This window comes from Phyllobates terribilis, unplaced genomic scaffold (assembly GCF_046119375.1).
Source record: "Phyllobates terribilis strain yellow unplaced genomic scaffold, ASM4611937v1 Scaffold_1__5_contigs__length_1240528914, whole genome shotgun sequence".
NCBI classification, from domain to species: Eukaryota; Metazoa; Chordata; class Amphibia; order Anura; family Dendrobatidae; genus Phyllobates; species Phyllobates terribilis.
In genome coordinates this window covers 318,131,559-318,152,117 of record NW_027362761.1, presented here as the reverse complement: position 1 = coordinate 318,152,117, position 20,559 = coordinate 318,131,559, and the positions used below count along the sequence as shown (strand labels likewise).

At 40.5% G+C, this 20,559-nt stretch overlaps 1 protein-coding gene across 4 annotated transcripts in view; it reads right to left on the bottom strand.

Annotated features, from left to right (window-relative positions):
• Window positions 1-2,623: 2,623 nt before the first annotated feature.
• Window positions 2,624-20,559, bottom strand: part of TBX1 (T-box transcription factor 1) — a 46,055-nt gene continuing 28,119 nt past the window's right edge. For all 4 annotated transcript variants that reach the window (XM_073675357.1, XM_073675366.1, XM_073675376.1 and 1 more), the window contains exons 7-9: window positions 8,023-8,090; window positions 6,090-6,187; window positions 2,624-4,341 (exon numbers count right to left, since the gene is read on the bottom strand). In XM_073675357.1, coding sequence (XP_073531458.1) covers window positions 3,962-4,341; window positions 6,090-6,187; window positions 8,023-8,090 — 546 coding nt within the window. In that variant the 3' untranslated portion in view covers window positions 2,624-3,961. The remainder of the gene's footprint in view (window positions 4,342-6,089; window positions 6,188-8,022; window positions 8,091-20,559) is intronic.

Sequence of the window (20,559 nt, the reverse complement as noted above, 5' to 3'; positions counted from 1 at the left end):
GAGCCTATGAGTCAAAAAAAGCCCCAGTGGCCACTGTGAAAATTGCTAGATTACTACATTATTTTTTTCTTATAAAAACTGTCATGTGAAAAAAAAAACATTGTAAATTTAAAAAAAAACACATGTAACCCAAAAAACTGATTTAAATGTTTATGGTTACTAAAGTTAAATTACAATCAATTTGACAACTTTTTGCCCAGTCTCTGGCGTCAGTCAGTGTTCAGCAGCTATTGAATAAAATGGCACCGCACAGACTTCCTGCACCCACTCTGCACATACTGCTGGTAATGCTTTCTGCTTTCTACTATAAAAATAGAGAACTCCCAGTATTAGCAGTGTTAAGTGCAAAGTGCATGCAAGGCTTAAAGCCTGTGGGTTACATTTTACATGTGTTTTCCCTTGAAAGACATTTATTACCTATCCCACAATAAGCAGTATAGGGTTGGGGGACTCGCTGCTACTACCCCACTTATCACTAGAATGGAAGTCCCTATCTACGTTCCGCTTCTATATAATGATGATTGATAGAGTAGCATGGCTGCGAATTACTGCTGCCACTCTCTTCAGTGCTATCTCCTTCAGACCGATAGAACGGAGCAGCAACTGTCATGAGGAAGGATCAATCCAGTAGCTGCAGAGGAGGTGTTATGGTGGCTATGGGGTTAAGTTTTTGCCAACTTCTGCTGTACATCCCAGCGATAAGCAGCCAAATTGTGATTGTATATGGTGTTAGAGACCTATAAGGCTATGTGCCCACGATGCAGAAATGCTCTGGATTTTTCCTGAGCGTTTTTGCATCTCCCCTGGCAGAAAAAAACGCATGCGGATTGGACATGCGGATTGGACATGCGTTTTTCCTGCCAGGGACAAGCGGAAGTGAAGCATTTTTCACATGCATTTCCGCAAGCGGGTTGTCAAGCGCTTTCCAAGCAAATTTAGCATCACTTGGAAAGTGCTTGACAACTTGGTCACACTATATAAATCCATGCAACCAGCATGGATTTATATAATGTGACCGTAAAAGAATGGTAAAAAATAAATATTATACTTACCTTCTGATGGCCCCCTGTCTCCATAGTTATCCGTCCTTGCTTGCCGGCAGCTCGCGATAGTCTAAAAGGACCTGCCATGACATCACTTAGTCATGTGACGGGTCACGCGACCGCTGTCCTTTTAGACTATCGCGAGCTGCCGGCAAGCCAGGACAGATAACTATTTTATTCTTTTATTTTTACAGGTACTATGGTACCCGGGTCTGGAGGAGAGTCTCCTCTTCTCCAAACCCGGGTACCATCCGCACATTGAACCACATGATATCCGCAAGATATCCGCATGTGCATATCTAGTGATGCGGCTGTCATGCGGTCCAATGCAAGTCAATGGCGGCGAAAACGCCACGATTCCGCAAAATAATTGGTAGTGCTGCGTATTTTTCCGCAATGATAATCCGCAGCGGAAATTTCTGCAGCATGTGCACAGCACATGCGGATTATCATTGGGGAACATGGCAGGCCTTCTACCAAGCGTTTTCTATGCGTTTCTGCAGCGGAATTGCCGCTGCGGAAACGCTTAAAAAACGCATCGTGGGCACACAGCCTAATATGCATACCCATGGCTGAAAGAAATAAATGCCTTTGTATTTTAGATGACTCTATTTTTTTTTTATTAATAATTACTTGGATCTTCACTTCCAGCTTAATGAAACATTTGTTTTGTTTCAATAAAAGAAAAAAATCTGACTTTCCTTTATAATTTTGTTGGCTATGTTGGATTTTAGTCTACATAATCTGACTTTGCATATGTTCATACATATGGTTCTGATAGCCTTGATTGCTTGTGACAGTGGGATGTACCTCACCTATTCTGTATAGATAACTGCCGGTGGTACATCAGGTTTATGCTGCTCTCAGTCTCTGATTTGTATATTGTCAATGTTGTCCTATGACCATATCCTATCTCGTTCAGTAGTAGCTAGCTTGCATTTATTAATAAATCAGGGACATTTGTTTTTCATGAAGACCTTTTAGTTTTCATTTTCCATGCTGACTCTGTGATATATTTTAACCCTGTTTAGAAAGCAGAATTTTGCCCGGCTTCTCCAGGAGATATCCAACCTCTTGATTGACTATTAATTGTAAACTGTGTGGACACTGTGTGTAGCCATATGATATAAAGAACAGTAGATTAGGGTGTTTTTTTTTCCAACTGAAACAGTATATTACAATTATGGGGAAAAAAGGCAGTTTGAAATCTGAAAAAAAAATTTTTATACTATTGTATCTTTTGTTTCCAAAAACGTTGATACTGGTCCTGGGCCTACTAAATCAGTGACACACTGCAAGATGAGACTGTGCCCTATTGGAAAACTATCTCTGAATAGTGGGTTTGACCTGAGGGTGGGCAGACTCTGTAAGAACACGGTATAAGGACAAACGTGCTCTGTCCTTCTGTTAGGAGGGGAACACACACTTTTTATATCAGCTACACACTACTGCATACATTGCCATATGCTCTGCAAGGCAACATTTTATACCTTTATAAATGACTATTGAACATATACGTACTAATGCTTGTTACCATTAATGTATCCACTGTACAGAAAGAACACAAGGGTACATTCCAAAAGAAGACAAAAATAACATTTATAGTCAACCATTCATTTTCAGTTTAACAGGTTGTTTTTCTACATACATATCTACAAATGTATCTACACTTGTGTTTACAGTGCTTGCTGACATGCATCTTGTAATGTAGACATGTCATCATACAGTCTCATCTGGAAAATAAATAAGAGTTGCTTTATTCTGTTCAATGAAATAAATAAAACTTCATGAGCGCTTACAGTCTGGCTAGTGCAGTAGAGTGTGCTGGATTGGCTTCTGTGAAACCACTGGGTATATCAGAAGTGGTGGCACAAACTAGGAAAACAGATTTAAAAACACTATTTATCCCCTGAAAAATGAGTAATGACAGCTCTATAATACGAAAATTAATATTTGCAAGGTAAAACTTCAGAAATACACGGCAAACGATTAACAGTTGGGTTTACACAGCAAACATCTTGTAGTGTCTTATTACATTACACTGGACATCGCTGCATCATGCATTGCTATACATTAACTGCTCAGATGTGAGATGGGTAAAGCAGTTTTATAATGGCGGTTGATGACCTGTGAAGGAACATAGGCTACTGCTCGGATGTGCTGATGAGAAAAGCGGTTTTATGAAGGCATTGGATGACCTGTGAAAGGGACATAGGCTACACAGTAAAACAAAACTTGCATAGTTGTTGTTTAATAGCACATAATGTGCATTTAGATCACAATATAGTGCAGCCAAAACTTCACTCTCCAAAAGTAAAAAACAAAGAAAAGTTATTTTAATACCTCAAGGTTCATCTGCAACTGAGCATACCATATTGTACATTTATTTCCAGGTAATACAAGAAAACAGCACAACGAAAAGCATATGGCTTCTATAACGCAAGAATAGTGCACTTGACCCTGCAGAAGTCAATGCCCTTTGTGAACACGTCTGGATCACTATTTCACGTGAAGCTGTGAGGACTGATAACGCACTTTCGCTTCCAGTTGCTTTTGGAAAGCTGAACTTGTATACAGTTCCATTTACTACTCGTCTTTGTGCTCATCACCCTCCCCTAGCACAGCATCACAGCAAGTTACTGACACATCTCAAGTGCCTTTGTTGGCAGAGCGTGTCCTTTCTAGTGACATACTGTCATAACAGCCCCAGCAGGATTAGGTGGAAGATCCAGCTTGCTTCTTGGTTGCTGTCACAGTCACAATGATAAGTCAGCCCTAATGACTTTAGGGTGAGAGTAACTTTAATTTCAGCAGTAATGTAATATCCAAAGCATACACTACTGAATAATTAAAATCATGCATAAAACATCCATTGTCTATAGGTTTAAATAGTTGTTCAATAAGATTATTCACTCCCGTTATCTTGGTCCATATTCATAACTGCTAGGTGCACCAGCCGCAGAATACATATTGGCTGCTGGGTTCATATGATGATGGTGGTAGCCATGTCCTCTGATACCTGGTAAGGGATAGGGCGTTGGTCTGGTTTTTGCTCCTAGATAGTGATCATAGCTTGTTGGATATTTGTACGGGTGATGATGCAGAGGTTCTGAACCCTGAGAATGGGGGTCCAATCGCAGTTCATGAGGAGGACTGGGCCTGCCAGAACTAAGAGGAACAAGTCCACCGGGCACAGGAAGTGATGGGCTGAGAACTCTAGACATGAGTTGTTGATGGGCTGCGTCCCCGTGTAATGGAGTGCCACTGGCGTCCCTTTCATAATCTCGCCTGTCTCCATCTGCAAAATTAAATTACATCAACAATTTCACTTATTATCTCTGTTCTCTAGATATAGATAGTTATCTAATTGTGCTGACAAAAAAACAACATTTTAGATACAGTATTAATACTATATTCAATAATTACAAAACTTAATATGTAAAAATATATTATTTCTGTGTTAAATTCTAAACATCATTTTGTGGTTATATTTCATGTTCTTGCTTGTGGAGACTAATTTGGCATATAGTTTTACCTGATGATATTTTACCTGCGCTCATCCCCAGAACTGTGTATGATATTGGAAGATATAGTTTTAGTATCATTCTGTGTATCACTAATAAGGATCATATAATGTATATGATTAGTGAGTCAAGATCGCTTGATAAATAATATTTTTTTCTAGTCGATTTTGTTTGCATATCACAAGCAATGCTTTATTATGTAAAAGTCTCTATTCTGAAACTATTGAGTAGACACATAAGCTTGAAAACGGTTGCATAGTCCACAAAATCACAATACTTAAATGCACCTAAAATCTTTATTCATTTCTTTATTAATGAGATTCTTCTAGTACACTCATGCTTTCAGTTACTCCAAATTGCATATTACCGGCCTAACAAGTTAATATCTGGCACTGAATAGGGAAACACAAGGCTAAAAAAAAATTCATGGAAGAATACAAAAAGATCAGTATGTTTCATTATTGCTGTTTTGTGCTCAGTGGATCAGACGTTCTTTCACCCCGTTAGTAAAATAAACAGGGGGCTTTGCAATTGTTCTGAGCAAAAACTGCTATCAATGCAAGCGAGTCTATCTGAAAAGTAAGCTGTGTATTTTCGAGCACTCCGTAATCTAAGTGCAGGGAGGGGAAGAAAAGCAACAGAACCGTTGTGTGGAAAAACTCTCCAATCCTTATCATTGTGCTGCATTGAAAGCTGTGTCCTCCTGACAAGACATTCTTATAGGGATGAAATCTGAAAGAAATGACTGACAAGTATGTGCACGCTTGAAATTTCTTAATGTTGTGTAACCTTAAACAAACACAGACTGCATTTATTTGACCAGACCCAAAGTGTGCTGTAGAGGATGGGCCCCCTTGGTGTCTCTGGAAATGTTTGCTCTGCATAATGGAAAATAAATACATGTAAAATCTACCAGAATGTGACATTATTGAAATCCACAGTATAAGTAGCAAGAAGAACTCCCACAGTGTGTGTGGTAAGATGCCCTATAAATCTGCCAGTCTTTCCCTGCTGTGAGAATTCTGCATTAGGAGGTTAACAAGTGCAAGTTATATAGAGCTACTGTGTACTCTGTCATCTCCTGCTAATAGCCTGCTAATTTTTTACAATGAATCAATAGATGAATTTAAAAAAAAAAATAGATCAGCAAAGTAGTAAAAAAAAAAAATTGAAAATCGAAATGTTACTGTCGTTATTATTACCCCGTCATAATTTCTTTATAAATTAATATAAAACAAGTTTTATTTGTCCCTCCAAGCTTATACAGCTGTCCTATATTGAGCACACAGACACTTTACAGCACCTTTGCCTCAGCAACTAAATGCTAGTTGGGCCCAGATCCTACTCTAATTAATTGGACCCATGCATAATACTCCCTGGATGTCGTGTGAGTGCCTTGGCAACTCTACCTTTTGATTGCCTTGAGGAACACAAATTTTTGCAATTCATTCTAAAAATATCTTGTAAAAGTTTTCTCCATATCAAACATGTTCATAATCACCAAGGCTGCAATCTTACTGACCTTTGTCACTTCCATTCTGTGAAGGTGATGAAACAGGATTCCTGGACCTTGCAAAAGCACTCATGAGTGGGAGGGATCCTGGTCTATGATTCCTGGGCCTGCAAGGTCACAGATATATAAGTCATTTCCAAATACTTCCAATCACATATTTCTAAATTCTGTGCCAACTTCTGCACGTTTCACTCTATGAAACAGGATTTTATCATATATTAAAAACTCCTGTGTTTGGTATCCAAGATATAAAAAAGTGTTTCATATGAAGGGAACTCAGTAAATATAGGCTACTTAACTTTGCAATTACAAAACCAAGAAGGTAAAGTTGTGAAATTATAGAATCACAGGACGTATAGACATGTTAATGATATGCAAATGATATGTAATATTTATTCAGTATCAAGTATGAGTGCCACGCACTGAAATACACGCACCTACATGCCTTGACTCCCATCAATGAGTCAATGAGGTAATTAATGGTTGTCTCATGAATGTTCTGTTACGCTGGGCATGCAAATCACCAAGATCCACTGCTGGCAGCTCCTTTTGCAATTTCTGATTAATTAAGGCCTATATGAGCTCGATGGGAGACAAGACCTGAGAAGCTGTAGGCCATGGTTTCACTTTAATGCCGTTAAGCCAACTCACAGCCTGTCATTGTCATGTTGAAAAATGGCTCCTGTGACATTTTAAAAAAGTGGATGTACCACAGGTTATACGATTGATCCATTCTGTACTGGAAGTGAAATTGTTTGTTACATACCAAGACTAAGGAATCAAACAGTGTCTCCACAAACCATTAGAAGACATTTTTACGATACTGGACTATGAACCAGACGTCCAGCTACAGGTGTTCCATTGTCCTCATGCTACCACTCTCGAAGGACATTGTAATGCAGAACAAGACGGCAAAGCAGGAAGGAATGACATCCTCTTCAACAATGAGTCCTGCTTTTGCGTTGGATGCAATGATAGCTTGGGGTGGAGACCATGTGGGCAACACCAGGAAAAGGCCTTCACAAGAGAAAGTCACACCAGTTCTACTACTACAGGATTATGGTGTGTGGTTGCATAATAAACAGAAGTCAGACCCCTCTAGTCTTCATTTTAGGATGCTCGAACAGCTCAGAGTTAAATTGATGTGATCACAAAACCAGTGGTAAGACCATTTCTCCAAAGTGTCCCAGGAGCCATTTTTCAACACTTCAACGCCAAGTCACATGCTGCTCCTGCTACTCTGAGCCGTCTGCAGCGTCTCTGGACTTGTCTCCCATTGAGCACATCTGGGATGATAATTGGTTGGAAATTGCCAAGGGAGCAGCCAGCAGCGGATCTTGATTATGTGCTCAAGTGCATTCAGTGTGGCAGAAAAATCCTCAAACAATCATTAATAACCTCACTTGATACCATGCCAAGATATGTAAGTGTGTGTATTTCTGCACGTGTCGCTCATACTCGATACATCTTGATGTTCTGAAAATGTTGTTTTCATTTTTTTAATTATTTGCATAATGTGAACATATCTATCCTGTGATTTCCATAACTCCATGACTTTTCTTTCCTGATGATGCAATTTCAATGTTGAGGAGTGTATTTATAAATTCCACATAAGCTATACTTGTAATAATCTTTTCCTCCGGGAGCCTGTTACCCTTATTTTACTCTTATACACTGTGTAGTGAATTTGTAAAGTCCTTGTGTAAACACATTGCCTGGAACAAGTAGGCACTTGCTCTATGAAAATATGATGCAAGTGACTGTTTAGTAAAGATCTGCTTGTAGCAGGTTACCCAATTTATAAAACAGCACTTCTAAGAGGAACCATGAATCTAATAATGAACTGTACTGTATTGATACAATTATAAAAATTGAGTTGAATTTGTAGGATAACTACATGTATATTCTTTTACTGTCAAGTATTTGACAAAATTTTACTTACCAGTCCTCTGGGTCACAGTCCCTGAAGCCCTTGGCAAACGGGTTACTAGCGATTTTAAGTTGTGTTATCTAAAAAAGAAAAAAAAATATTACTAAACATAAATTAGTTGTAGTACAAATAGAGTTATTGATTAACGGTTTTTAGGCCTCATTGAGACATTTGTTTTTCACGTACGTGTTCTATCCATTTTTTTCATGGGTATAACACATACCCATGATATAAACCTATAAAAATGACTACCACAAACAAAATGTAATACAAATAATCAATTTTTTGCAGTATTTGTTACATGATTAAAGCCAAATAAAAATACAGAGAATTGTCATGTTAACACAAATCAGTGGGGGAGTGCGCATTATTATTGTTCATACATTGTAATAAAGATCATATTTCAAGGTCTCCACTGTTGATACATATGCTGGGGATGTTCATATAATTAATAGTCTCCTCAATGGTACATAAATTATTTAAATACAGCATAGTTGCGTACATGCAAATTATTAAAAATAATATAATTCATGAGGAAATATACATAGAACTATAGATGCTAAGTTCTTACATATATAGAGCCCCATTCAAAAGATGCAAAGAGTACAAAGATATATGTGCCACAATAGTAGCTTAGCAATAAATTACTACTATGGATCACGTTTGACATCAAACCAGGTACAGAAGACTCACAAACAAGGTAGATAAGAGTATATTACAATAATTACTTGAACTACATATGGATCGTACTCCCCGACATACTCATTGTAAACTATAGTGCTGTTCTCATAGCCATGATTTTTTTAACAGTGTCTACAAAAACATCACTGAGACATGTCTAATTTTGATCAGAGTCAAGGATCAAAATCACCTACACAAGCCTGTGGGTCCGTGAAAATCCCAGACAGCAAAAAAATCCAAACGAACATTTGTATTGCGCTTTTCTCACAATGGACTCAAAGCGTCTGTGTGCAATCCGTGTGCAGTCTGGTTTTATCATTATAGAAGATAACAAAAGCTTTGAAACATTTTTTCTGCATATAAGATATTCACTGATGGTAAAAACTTACACACTGATGAAACCCTGATGAAATTTTTATCAAAAAAAACTGATGAAAATCTCATGTCATTTATTAAGCGTCCTCAAAAGTAATGATATGCAATGTCCAAAATAAAGTGACCAGTTATTTCACCAGATGTAGAACATTTACACATTTACTCCATCTTATTATTATTATTTTTCTATTTTTTTTCCTTTAGTCCAAAGTACAGAAAAACTTAGAACTAATATTTAGCATTTCACAATGAATATATGAATGTTTTATATTATTATTAAATAGAATTTCATGTTTTGTTTTTGTGAAACTAAAGTTTGTGCCCAGCTTAATGAAGCATACATAATACTAGGAAACCTATATGTTACCCAAACACTTTGGATTTTGCAGATTTCAGCAACTGCGGATGTAGATATATGTTTGTCTGTCTACACTCTCACAGGACAAGCTGTGCATATACATGGCTTGTCCTGAGCTGCATACACAGATCCAGCTATGAGAAGTATTAAGGCCTCGTCTCATGTTTGTTGTACTTTGATCCATAATTCAGAACCAATGTTAGGGCTCATTCAGACGTCAGTGATTTTTCTTCAGTGCAAAAAAGTTTCATCACTGTTTTTGTTAAGAGCTTCTTCAGAGTTTGGTCAGTGTGTTAGTTACTACCAGGGCTGTGGAGTCGGAGTCCATTTTGGTGGAGTCGGTATAAAATAGACCAACTCCGACTCCTAAAATATATAATAAATTGGGTACAGTAGTTCAATGCAGTTTGTGGGGAATATTTTTGTTCATAAGAATTTGGGAAAGTTATGAGATGTCCTATAAATGTCTGTCCTATTCCTGATCTAAGGGTCTAGACTTTTAGCTGAGATGAATCTGTGCTACAGTAAATTTATCACTTAAACATGAGCCATGTATGAGGGAGTTGGAGTCGTGGAAATTGAGGAGTCGGAGTCGGAGGTATGGCTTACCGACTCCACAGCCCTGGTTGCTACCATTAAAGTTTGGTCAGTTTAATCAGTTTTTGCTCGGATGAAGAAAAAAAAATGATGGAAGTTTCTCAAGCTTCTCCTATCAAACAGTTTGTGAAAAACAGACAGCACACGGATTACTTCCGAGCGCAGTCAGATTTTTTTCACTGACCCATTGACTTGCAATGGTGAGTCTGAAATTAGACTCAGATCAAAATCGGACATGTCCCTGTGCTTTTGTGTGAACTACTCAGTTGGCAAAAATACAGTGACATATAAACAGCTCCATAGACTATAACAGGTACGAGTTCTATCCGGGATAAAATACAGATAGAATTTGGATGAAAAAAACTGACATCTGAATGAATGAATGAGCCTTTAGTCAATAGGGCAATGCACACAACCATGTGTTTTAACAGCTGCATTTCCATACAGTCTGCATATCCCTATTTATAACATATTCTATGTTAAATAAAAAAAAAGATGTGTTTTACATTTGTGTGACTCCTGAATTGTTGATCACTATTTCTATTTTTAACGTGACAAAATATATATAAAAATACACGTGAAAGTACTAAACCAACACAAAGCTAAAAAATAGACCAATGTAAATATTGAGCTACATCCAGATCCATATTTTGTATCTGAGCTCGGTATTTTAATATTTTTTCCCATTTGCCATGTGCCTGAGGTTGGAGTATGAATTCTTCCCTTTCTGTGCTATACATTCTAAAAAGAGTGGCTACAAAGTGGCTACATTTTATTTCTTAAATCTTTTTCTCTGTTATTTTGTAAAGAGAAGCTGAGCTTTTTCACAGAGCTTGTGCTGCTGGTGTCAATGCTCTCTGTATTTATTTTAAAAATAAACGCAAAAAAATGTGAAAATTGTGCGATAACCTGTGGGTGAGTCTGAACTAAACCTGAAGGTAACAAAATGCCAGTGCATCAACAGAGTAAAACATTTGTTAGATGGTAAGAAAACACTCGACTTTTCTAAATCTATTTATATTTTTAAAAAAGTTTAAGCTAGAACATAGAATTTGGAAAAGGCAAAGGTTTGAAGCACACAGAAACAAATCTAAGTTAAGCCTCAAATACATATTAATATGTATTTTCATCTATAACTAGAGATTGTAATCTCTAATCAATTCACATTAAATATAAGAGAAAAGTGAAATAAAAATCTTCTTGTACATTAAATAAAGTGATTAACCTTGCGCTCTAAATACAAGTGTGTACACATATTATTACCAGTTATATTAACATATATTATTCTGCAGAATTAGTCCAGCATCTGCCTTCATCCTTATATATTACATTAAATTCTACATTTTAATAAAACAAATCTCTGATAATCACACGCTTTTTATTCACTTATTTCATATGAACTTTCTATAGCATGTATAATACTGAAGAAATAAAAAGAAATAAATCAATGTATGGGATTATTTTTCAGCCTACAGGGTTTGCTTAAGGGAAGATATATTGCACCAGGATCAATATCTAGGTAGATCTTAACGCAATTTATAATTTTCTAATTATATTGCTGAATAGAGAATCCGTCTACATAGGTGAACCTTTCTTCCAGTCATACAACAGCGCTAAGTCTAAAAGTTAAAGAAGCAACAACCAACTATTATGGTCTGTAAATTAACATATGGTTCTTCTCCACAGACTTAAAGCCATCAAACACAAGAGTATGGCACATTACAGTGATGGGTCACCAGCAGAGCAGCTATGGGTGACTTCAGATTGCGTTCAGGCACCCGCTCGGTGGCCCCGTTGGGGCTTACGTCCGAACCCCCCACAAAACATGATTCGGACATATGCGCAAAAGAGGCCATAGATTATAATGGTGCCGGCAGAGTGAACGTGCACTTTGCCGTGCATCATTTTTGAGCGTGTATGCCTACTGGAGGAGGACACTCAGACATAGTAGATTGCGTCGCACGGGTGCATGAATGCAATGTGAAAGCACTGGCTAAATCACAAGGGTATTTATTTGATTCATCTGAGACAAGGCAGGGCATTCTCTTTATTTAAGTAAATCCGTGGATAAAGTATGTGATTGTGAGTTTCCGGAATGGGTTGAAAAACAAACTTTAAGCCCTTTCTGTGACAGTTTCAGACTTAGAGGTCAAAGTGATAGAAACCAGGAGAGAGGCAGTGAAAGGGGGAAAGAGACACAGAGCAGCTGTCCCAGGTCATCAGGAAAATGGCAAACTCACAAGCACTGGGATTACTGCTTCCTTCTCCCTGTCTCAGTCATATGTGAGGATGTGCATGCACTGCATGATCCACTGTACTCATAATACACAGTGCACTGCATTGCCCACTGTACCCATAATACCCAGTGCACTGCATGGCCTGCTGTACCCATAATAATACACAGTGCACTGCATGGCCTGCTGTACCCATAATAATACACAGTGCACTGCATGGCCTGCTGTACCCATAATAATACACAGTGCACTGCATGGCCCACTGTACCCATAATACACAGTGCACTGCATGGCCCTCTATACTCATAATACACATTGCACTGCATTGCCCACTGTACCTATAATACACAGTGCACAGCATGGCCCGCTGTACCCATAATACACATTGCACTGCATTGCCCACTGTACCCATAACAATACACAGTGCACTGCATGGCACGCTGTACCCATAACAATACACAGTGCACTGTATGGCCCACTGTACCCATAACAATACACAGGGCACTGCATGGCACGCTATACCCATAACAATACACAGTGCACTGCATGGCACGCTGTACCCATAACAATACACAGTGCACTGCATGGCACGCTATACCCATAACTATACACAGTGCACAGCATGGCACGCTGTACCCATAACAATACACAGTGCACTGCATGGCACGCTATACCCATAACAATACACAGTGCACTGCATGGCCCACTATAACCATAATAATACATAGTGCACTGCATAGCACGCTGTACCCATGACAATACACAGTGCACTGCATGGCATGCTATACCCATAACAATACACACTGCACAGCATGGCACGCTGTACCCATAATAATACACAATGCAATATATGGCCTGCTGTACACATAATAATACAAAGTTCACTGCGGGCCTGCTGCACCCATAACAAAATACAGTGCAATCCATGGCCAACTGCACCATAATAACAAAGTGCACTGCATGGCCTGCTGTACCTTAATAAAGTGTGATGCATGGCCTGCTGTACCATAATAAAGTGTAATGCATGGCCTGTTGTAGCCATAATAATACACTGTACACTGCATAGCCTTCTGTACCCATAATAATACACAGTGAACTGCATGGCATGCGTCACCCATAATTATACCCTGTAAACTGCATGGCCTGCTGCACTCGTAATAATACACAGTGCACAGCAAGGTCTGATATACTTATAACAACCCACAGAGCACAGCATGGCCTCATATACTTAAAACAACCCACATAGCACTGCATGGCCTCATATACTAATAATAAACCACAGAGCACTGCATGGCCTGATATACTAATAATAACCCACAGAGCACTGCATGGCCGGATACACTAATAACCCACAGAGCACTGCATGGCCGGATATACTAATAACACACAGAGCACTGCATGGCCTGATATACTAATAACACACAGAGCACTGCATGGCCGGATACACTAATAACACACAGAGCACTGCATGTCCTGATAGACTAATAACACACAGAGCACTGCATGATATACTAATAACACACAGAGCACTGCATGGCCTGATATACTAATAACACACAGAGCACTGCATGGGCGGATACACTAATAACACACAGAGCACTGCATGGCCGGATACACTAATAACCCACAGAGCACTGCATGGCCTCATATACTAATAACACACAGAGCACTGCATGGCCTGATATACTAATAACACACAGAGCACTGCATGGCCGGACACACTAATAATAACCCACAGAGCACTGCATGGCCTGATATACTAATAACACACAGAGCACTGCATGGCCGGATACACTAATAACACACAGAGCACTGCATGGCCTGATATACTAATAATAACCCACAGAGCACTGCATGGCCTGATATACTAATAACACACAGAGCACTGCATGGCCTGATACACTAATAACCCACAGAGCACAGCATGGCCTCATATACTAATAACACACAGAGCACTGCATGGCCTGATATACTAATAACACACAGAGCACTGCATGGCCGGATACACTAATAATAACCCACAGAGCACTGCATGGCCGGATATACTAATAACACACAGAGCACTGCATGGCTTCATATACTAATAATAACCCACAGAGCACTGCATGGCCGGATACACTAATAACCCACAGAGCACTGCATGGCCGGATATACTAATAACACACAGAGCACTGCATGGCCTGATATACTAATAACACACAGAGCACTGCATGGCCGGATACACTAATAATAACCCACAGAGCACTGCATGGCCTGATATACTAATAACACACAGAGCACTGCATGGCCGGATACACTAATAACACACACAGCACTGCATGGCCTGATATACTAATAACACACAGAGCACTGCATGGCCGGATACACTAATAACCCACAGAGCACTGCATGGCCTGATATACTAATAATAACCCACAGAGCACTGCATGGCCTGATATACTAATCACACACAGAGCACTGCATGGCCGGATACACTAATAACACACAGAGCACTGCATGGCCTGATATACTAATAATAACCCACAGAGCACTGCATGGCCTGATATACTAATAACACACAGAGCACTGCATGGCCGGATACACTAATAACCCACAGAGCACTGCATGGCCGGATACACTAATAACACACACAGCACTGCATGGCCTGATATACTAATAACACACAGAGCACTGCATGGCCGGATACACTAATAACACACACAGCACTGCATGGCCTGATATACTAATAACACACAGAGCACTGCATGGCCGGATACACTAATAACCCACAGAGCACTGCATGGCCTGATATACTAATAATAACCCACAGAGCACTGCATGGCCTGATATACTAATCACACACAGAGCACTGCATGGCCGGATACACTCATAACACACAGAGCACTGCATGGCCTGATATACTAATAATAACCCACAGAGCACTGCATGGCCTGATATACTAATAACACACAGAGCACTGCATGACCGGATATACTAATAATAACCCACAGAGCACAGCATGGCCTCATATACTAATAACACACAGAGCACTGCATGGCCTGATATACTAATAACACACAGAGCACTGCATGGCCGGATACACTAATAACACACAGAGCACTGCATGGCCTGATATACTAATAATAACCCACAGAGCACTGCATGGCCTGATATACTAATAACACACAGAGCACTGCATGGCCGGATACACTAATAACCCACAGACCACAGCATGGTCTCATATACTAATAACACACAGAGCACTGCATGGCCTGATATACTAATAACACACAGAGCACTGCATGGCCGGATGCACTAATAACACACAGAGCACTGCATGGCCTGATATACTAATAACACACAGAGCACTGCATGGCCTGATATACTAATAACACACAGAGCACTGCATTGCCTGATATACTAATAACACACAGAGAACTGCATGGCTGGATACACTAATAACCCACAGAGCACTGCATGGCCGGATACACTAATAACACACAGAGCACTGCATGGCATGATATACTAATAATAACCCACAAAGCACTGCATGGCCTGATATACTAATAACACACAGAGCACTGCATGGCCTCATATACTAATAATAACACACATAGCACTGCATGGCCGGATATACTAATAATAACACACAGAGCACTGCATGGCCTGATACACTAATAACACACAGAGCACTGCATGGCCGGATATACTAATAATAACACACAAAGCACTGCATGGCCGGATACACTAATAACACACAGAGCACTGCATGGCCGGATGCACTAATAACACACAGAGCACTGCATGGCCGGATACACTAATAACACACAGAGCACTGCATGGCCGGATACACTAATAACACACAGAGCACTGCATGGCCTGATACACTAATAACACACAGAGCACTGCATGGCCGGATACACTAATAACACACAGAGCACTGCATGGCCGGATATACTAATAACACACAGAGCACTGCATGACCGGATATACTAATAATAACCCACAGAGCACTGCATGGCCGGATACACTAATAACACACAGAGCACTGCATGACCTGATATACTAATAACACACATAGCACTGCATGGCCTCATATACTAATAATAACCCACAGAGTACTGCATGGCCTCATATACTAATAATAACACACAGAGCACTGCATGGCCTCATATACTAATAATAACACACAGAGCACTGCATGGCCTGATATACTAATAACACAGAGCACTGCATGGCCGGATACACTAATAACACACAGAGCACTGCATGGCCTGATATACTAATAACACACAGAGCACTGCATGGCCGGATATACTAATAATAACACACAAAGCACTGCATGGCCGGATACACTAATAACACACAGAGCACTGCATGGCCGGATACACTAATAACACACAGAGCACTGCATGGCCGGATACACTAATAACACACAGAGCACTGCATGGCCGGATATACTAATAACAAACAGAGCACTGCATGACCGGATATACTAATAATAACCCACAGAGCACTGCATGGCCGGATACACTAATAACACACAGAGCACTGCATGACCTGATATACTAATAATAACACACATAGCACTGCATGGCCTCATATACTAATAATAACCCACAGAGCACTGCATGGCCTCATATACTAATAATAACCCACAGAGCACTGCATGGCCGGATACACTAATAACCCACAGAGCACTGCATGGCCGGATATACTAATAACACACAGAGCACTGCATGGCCTGATATACTAATAACACACAGAGCACTGCATGGCCGGATACACTAATAACACACAGAGCACTGCATGTCCTGATAGACTAATAACACACAGAGCACTGCATGGCCTGATATACTAATAACACACAGAGCACTGCATGGCCTGATATACTAATAACACACAGAGCACTGCATGGGCGGATACACTAATAACACACAGAGCACTGCATGGCCTGATATACCAATAACACACAGAGCACTGCATGGCCGGATACACTAATAACCCACAGAGCACTGCATGGCCTCATATACTAATAACACACAGAGCACTGCATGGCCTGATATACTAATAACACACAGAGCACTGCATTGCTGGATACACTAATAACACACAGAGCACTGCATGGCCTGATATACTAATAATAACCCACAGAGCACTGCATGGCCTGATATACTAATAACACACAGAGCACTGCATGGACTGATACACTAATAACCCACAGAGCACAGCATGGCCTCATATACTAATAACACACAGAGCACTGCATGACCTGATATACTAATAACACACATAGCACTGCATGGCCTCATATACTAATAATAACCCACAGAGTACTGCATGGCCTCATATACTAATAATAACACACAGAGCACTGCATGGCCTCATATACTAATAATAACACACAGAGCACTGCATGGCCTGATATACTAATAACACAGAGCACTGCATGGCCGGATACACTAATAACACACAGAGCACTGCATGGCCTGATATACTAATAACACACAGAGCACTGCATGGCCGGATATACTAATAATAACACACAAAGCACTGCATGGCCGGATACACTAATAACACACAGAGCACTGCATGGCCGGATACACTAATAACACACAGAGCACTGCATGGCCGGATACACTAATAACACACAGAGCACTGCATGGCCGGATATACTAATAACAAACAGAGCACTGCATGACCGGATATACTAATAATAACCCACAGAGCACTGCATGGCCGGATACACTAATAACACACAGAGCACTGCATGACCTGATATACTAATAATAACACACATAGCACTGCATGGCCTCATATACTAATAATAACCCACAGAGCACTGCATGGCCTCATATACTAATAATAACCCACAGAGCACTGCATGGCCGGATACACTAATAACCCACAGAGCACTGCATGTCCGGATATACTAATAACACACAGAGCACTGCATGGCCTGATATACTAATAACACACAGAGCACTGCATGGCCGGATACACTAATAACACACAGAGCACTGCATGTCCTGATAGACTAATAACACACAGAGCACTGCATGGCCTGATATACTAATAACACACAGAGCACTGCATGGCCTGATATACTAATAACACACAGAGCACTGCATGGGCGGATACACTAATAACACACAGAGCACTGCATGGCCTGATATACCAATAACACACAGAGCACTGCATGGCCGGATACACTAATAACCCACAGAGCACTGCATGGCCTCATATACTAATAACACACAGAGCACTGCATGGCCTGATATACTAATAACACACAGAGCACTGCATTGCTGGATACACTAATAACACACAGAGCACTGCATGGCCTGATATACTAATAATAACCCACAGAGCACTGCATGGCCTGATATGCTAATAACACACAGAGCACTGCATGGACTGATACACTAATAACCCACAGAGCACAGCATGGCCTCATATACTAATAACACACAGAGCACTGCATGGCCTGATATACTAATAACACACAGAGCACTGCATGGCCGGATACACTAATAATAACCCACAGAGCACTGCATGGCCAGATATACTAATAACACACAGAGCACTGCATGGCTTCATATACTAATAATAACCCACAGAGCACTGCATGGCCGGATACACTAATAACCCAGAGAGCACTGCATGGCCGGATATACTAATAACACACAGAGCACTGCATGGCCTGATATACTAATAACACACAGAGCACTGCATGGCCGGATACACTAATAATAACCCACAGAGCACTGCATGGCCTGATACACTAATAACACACAGAGCACTGCATGGCCGGATACACTAATAACACACACAGCACTGCATGGCCTGATATACTAATAACACACAGAGCACTGCATGGCCGGATACACTAATAACCCACAGAGCACTGCATGGCCTGATATACTAATAATAACCCACAGAGCACTGCATGGCCTGATATACTAATAATAACCCACATAGCACTGCATGGCCTCATATACTAATAATAACCCACAGAGCACTGCATGGCCGGATACACTAATAACCCACAGAGCACTGCATGGCCAGATATACTAATAGCACACAGAGCACTGCATGGCCTGATATACTAATCACGCACAGAGCACTGCATGGCCTGATATACTAATAACACACAGAGCACTGCATGGCCGGATACACTAATAAAACACAGAGCACTGCATGGCCTGATATACTAATAATAACCCACAGAGCACTGCATGGCCTGATATACTAATAACACACAGAGCACTGCATGGCCGGATACACTAATAACCCACAGACCACAGCATGGCCTCATATACTAATAACACACAGAGCACTGCATGGCCTGATATACTAATAACACACAGAGCACTGCATGGCCGGATACACTAATAACACACAGAGCACTGCATGGCCTGATATACTAATAACACACAGAGCACTGCATTGCCTGATATACTAATAACACACAGAGCACTGCATGGCTGGATACACTAATAACCCACAGAGCACTGCATGGCCGGATACACTAATAACACACAGAGCACTACATGGCATGATACACTAATAACCCACAGAGCACTGCATGGCCTGATATACTAATAATAACCCACAAAGCACTGCATGGCCTGATATACTAATAACACACAGAGCACTGCATGGCCTCATATACTAATAATAACACACATAGCACTGCATGGCCGGATATACTAATAATAACACACAGAGCACTGCATGGCCTGATACACTAATAACACACAGAGCACTGCATGGCCGGATATACTAATAATAACACACAAAGCACTGCATGGCCGGATACACTAATAACACACAGAGCACTGCATGGCCGGATACACTAATAACACACAGAGCACTGCATGGCCGGATACACTAATAACACACAGAGCACTGCATGGCCGGATACACTAATAACACACAGAGCACTGCATGGCCTGATACACTAATAACACACAGAGCACTGCATGGCCGGATACACTAATAACACACAGAGCACTGCATGGCCGGATATACTAATAACACACAGAGCACTGCATGACCGGATATACTAATAATAACCCACAGAGCACTGCATGGCCGGATACACTAATAACACACAGAGCACTGCATGACCTGATATACTAATAACACACATAGCACTGCATGGCCTCATATACTAATAATAACCCACAGAGCACTGCATGGCCTCATATACTAATAATAACACACAGAGCACTGCATGGCCTCATATACTAATAATAACACACAGAGCAGTGCATGGCCTGATATACTAATAACACAGAGCACTGCATGGCCGGATACACT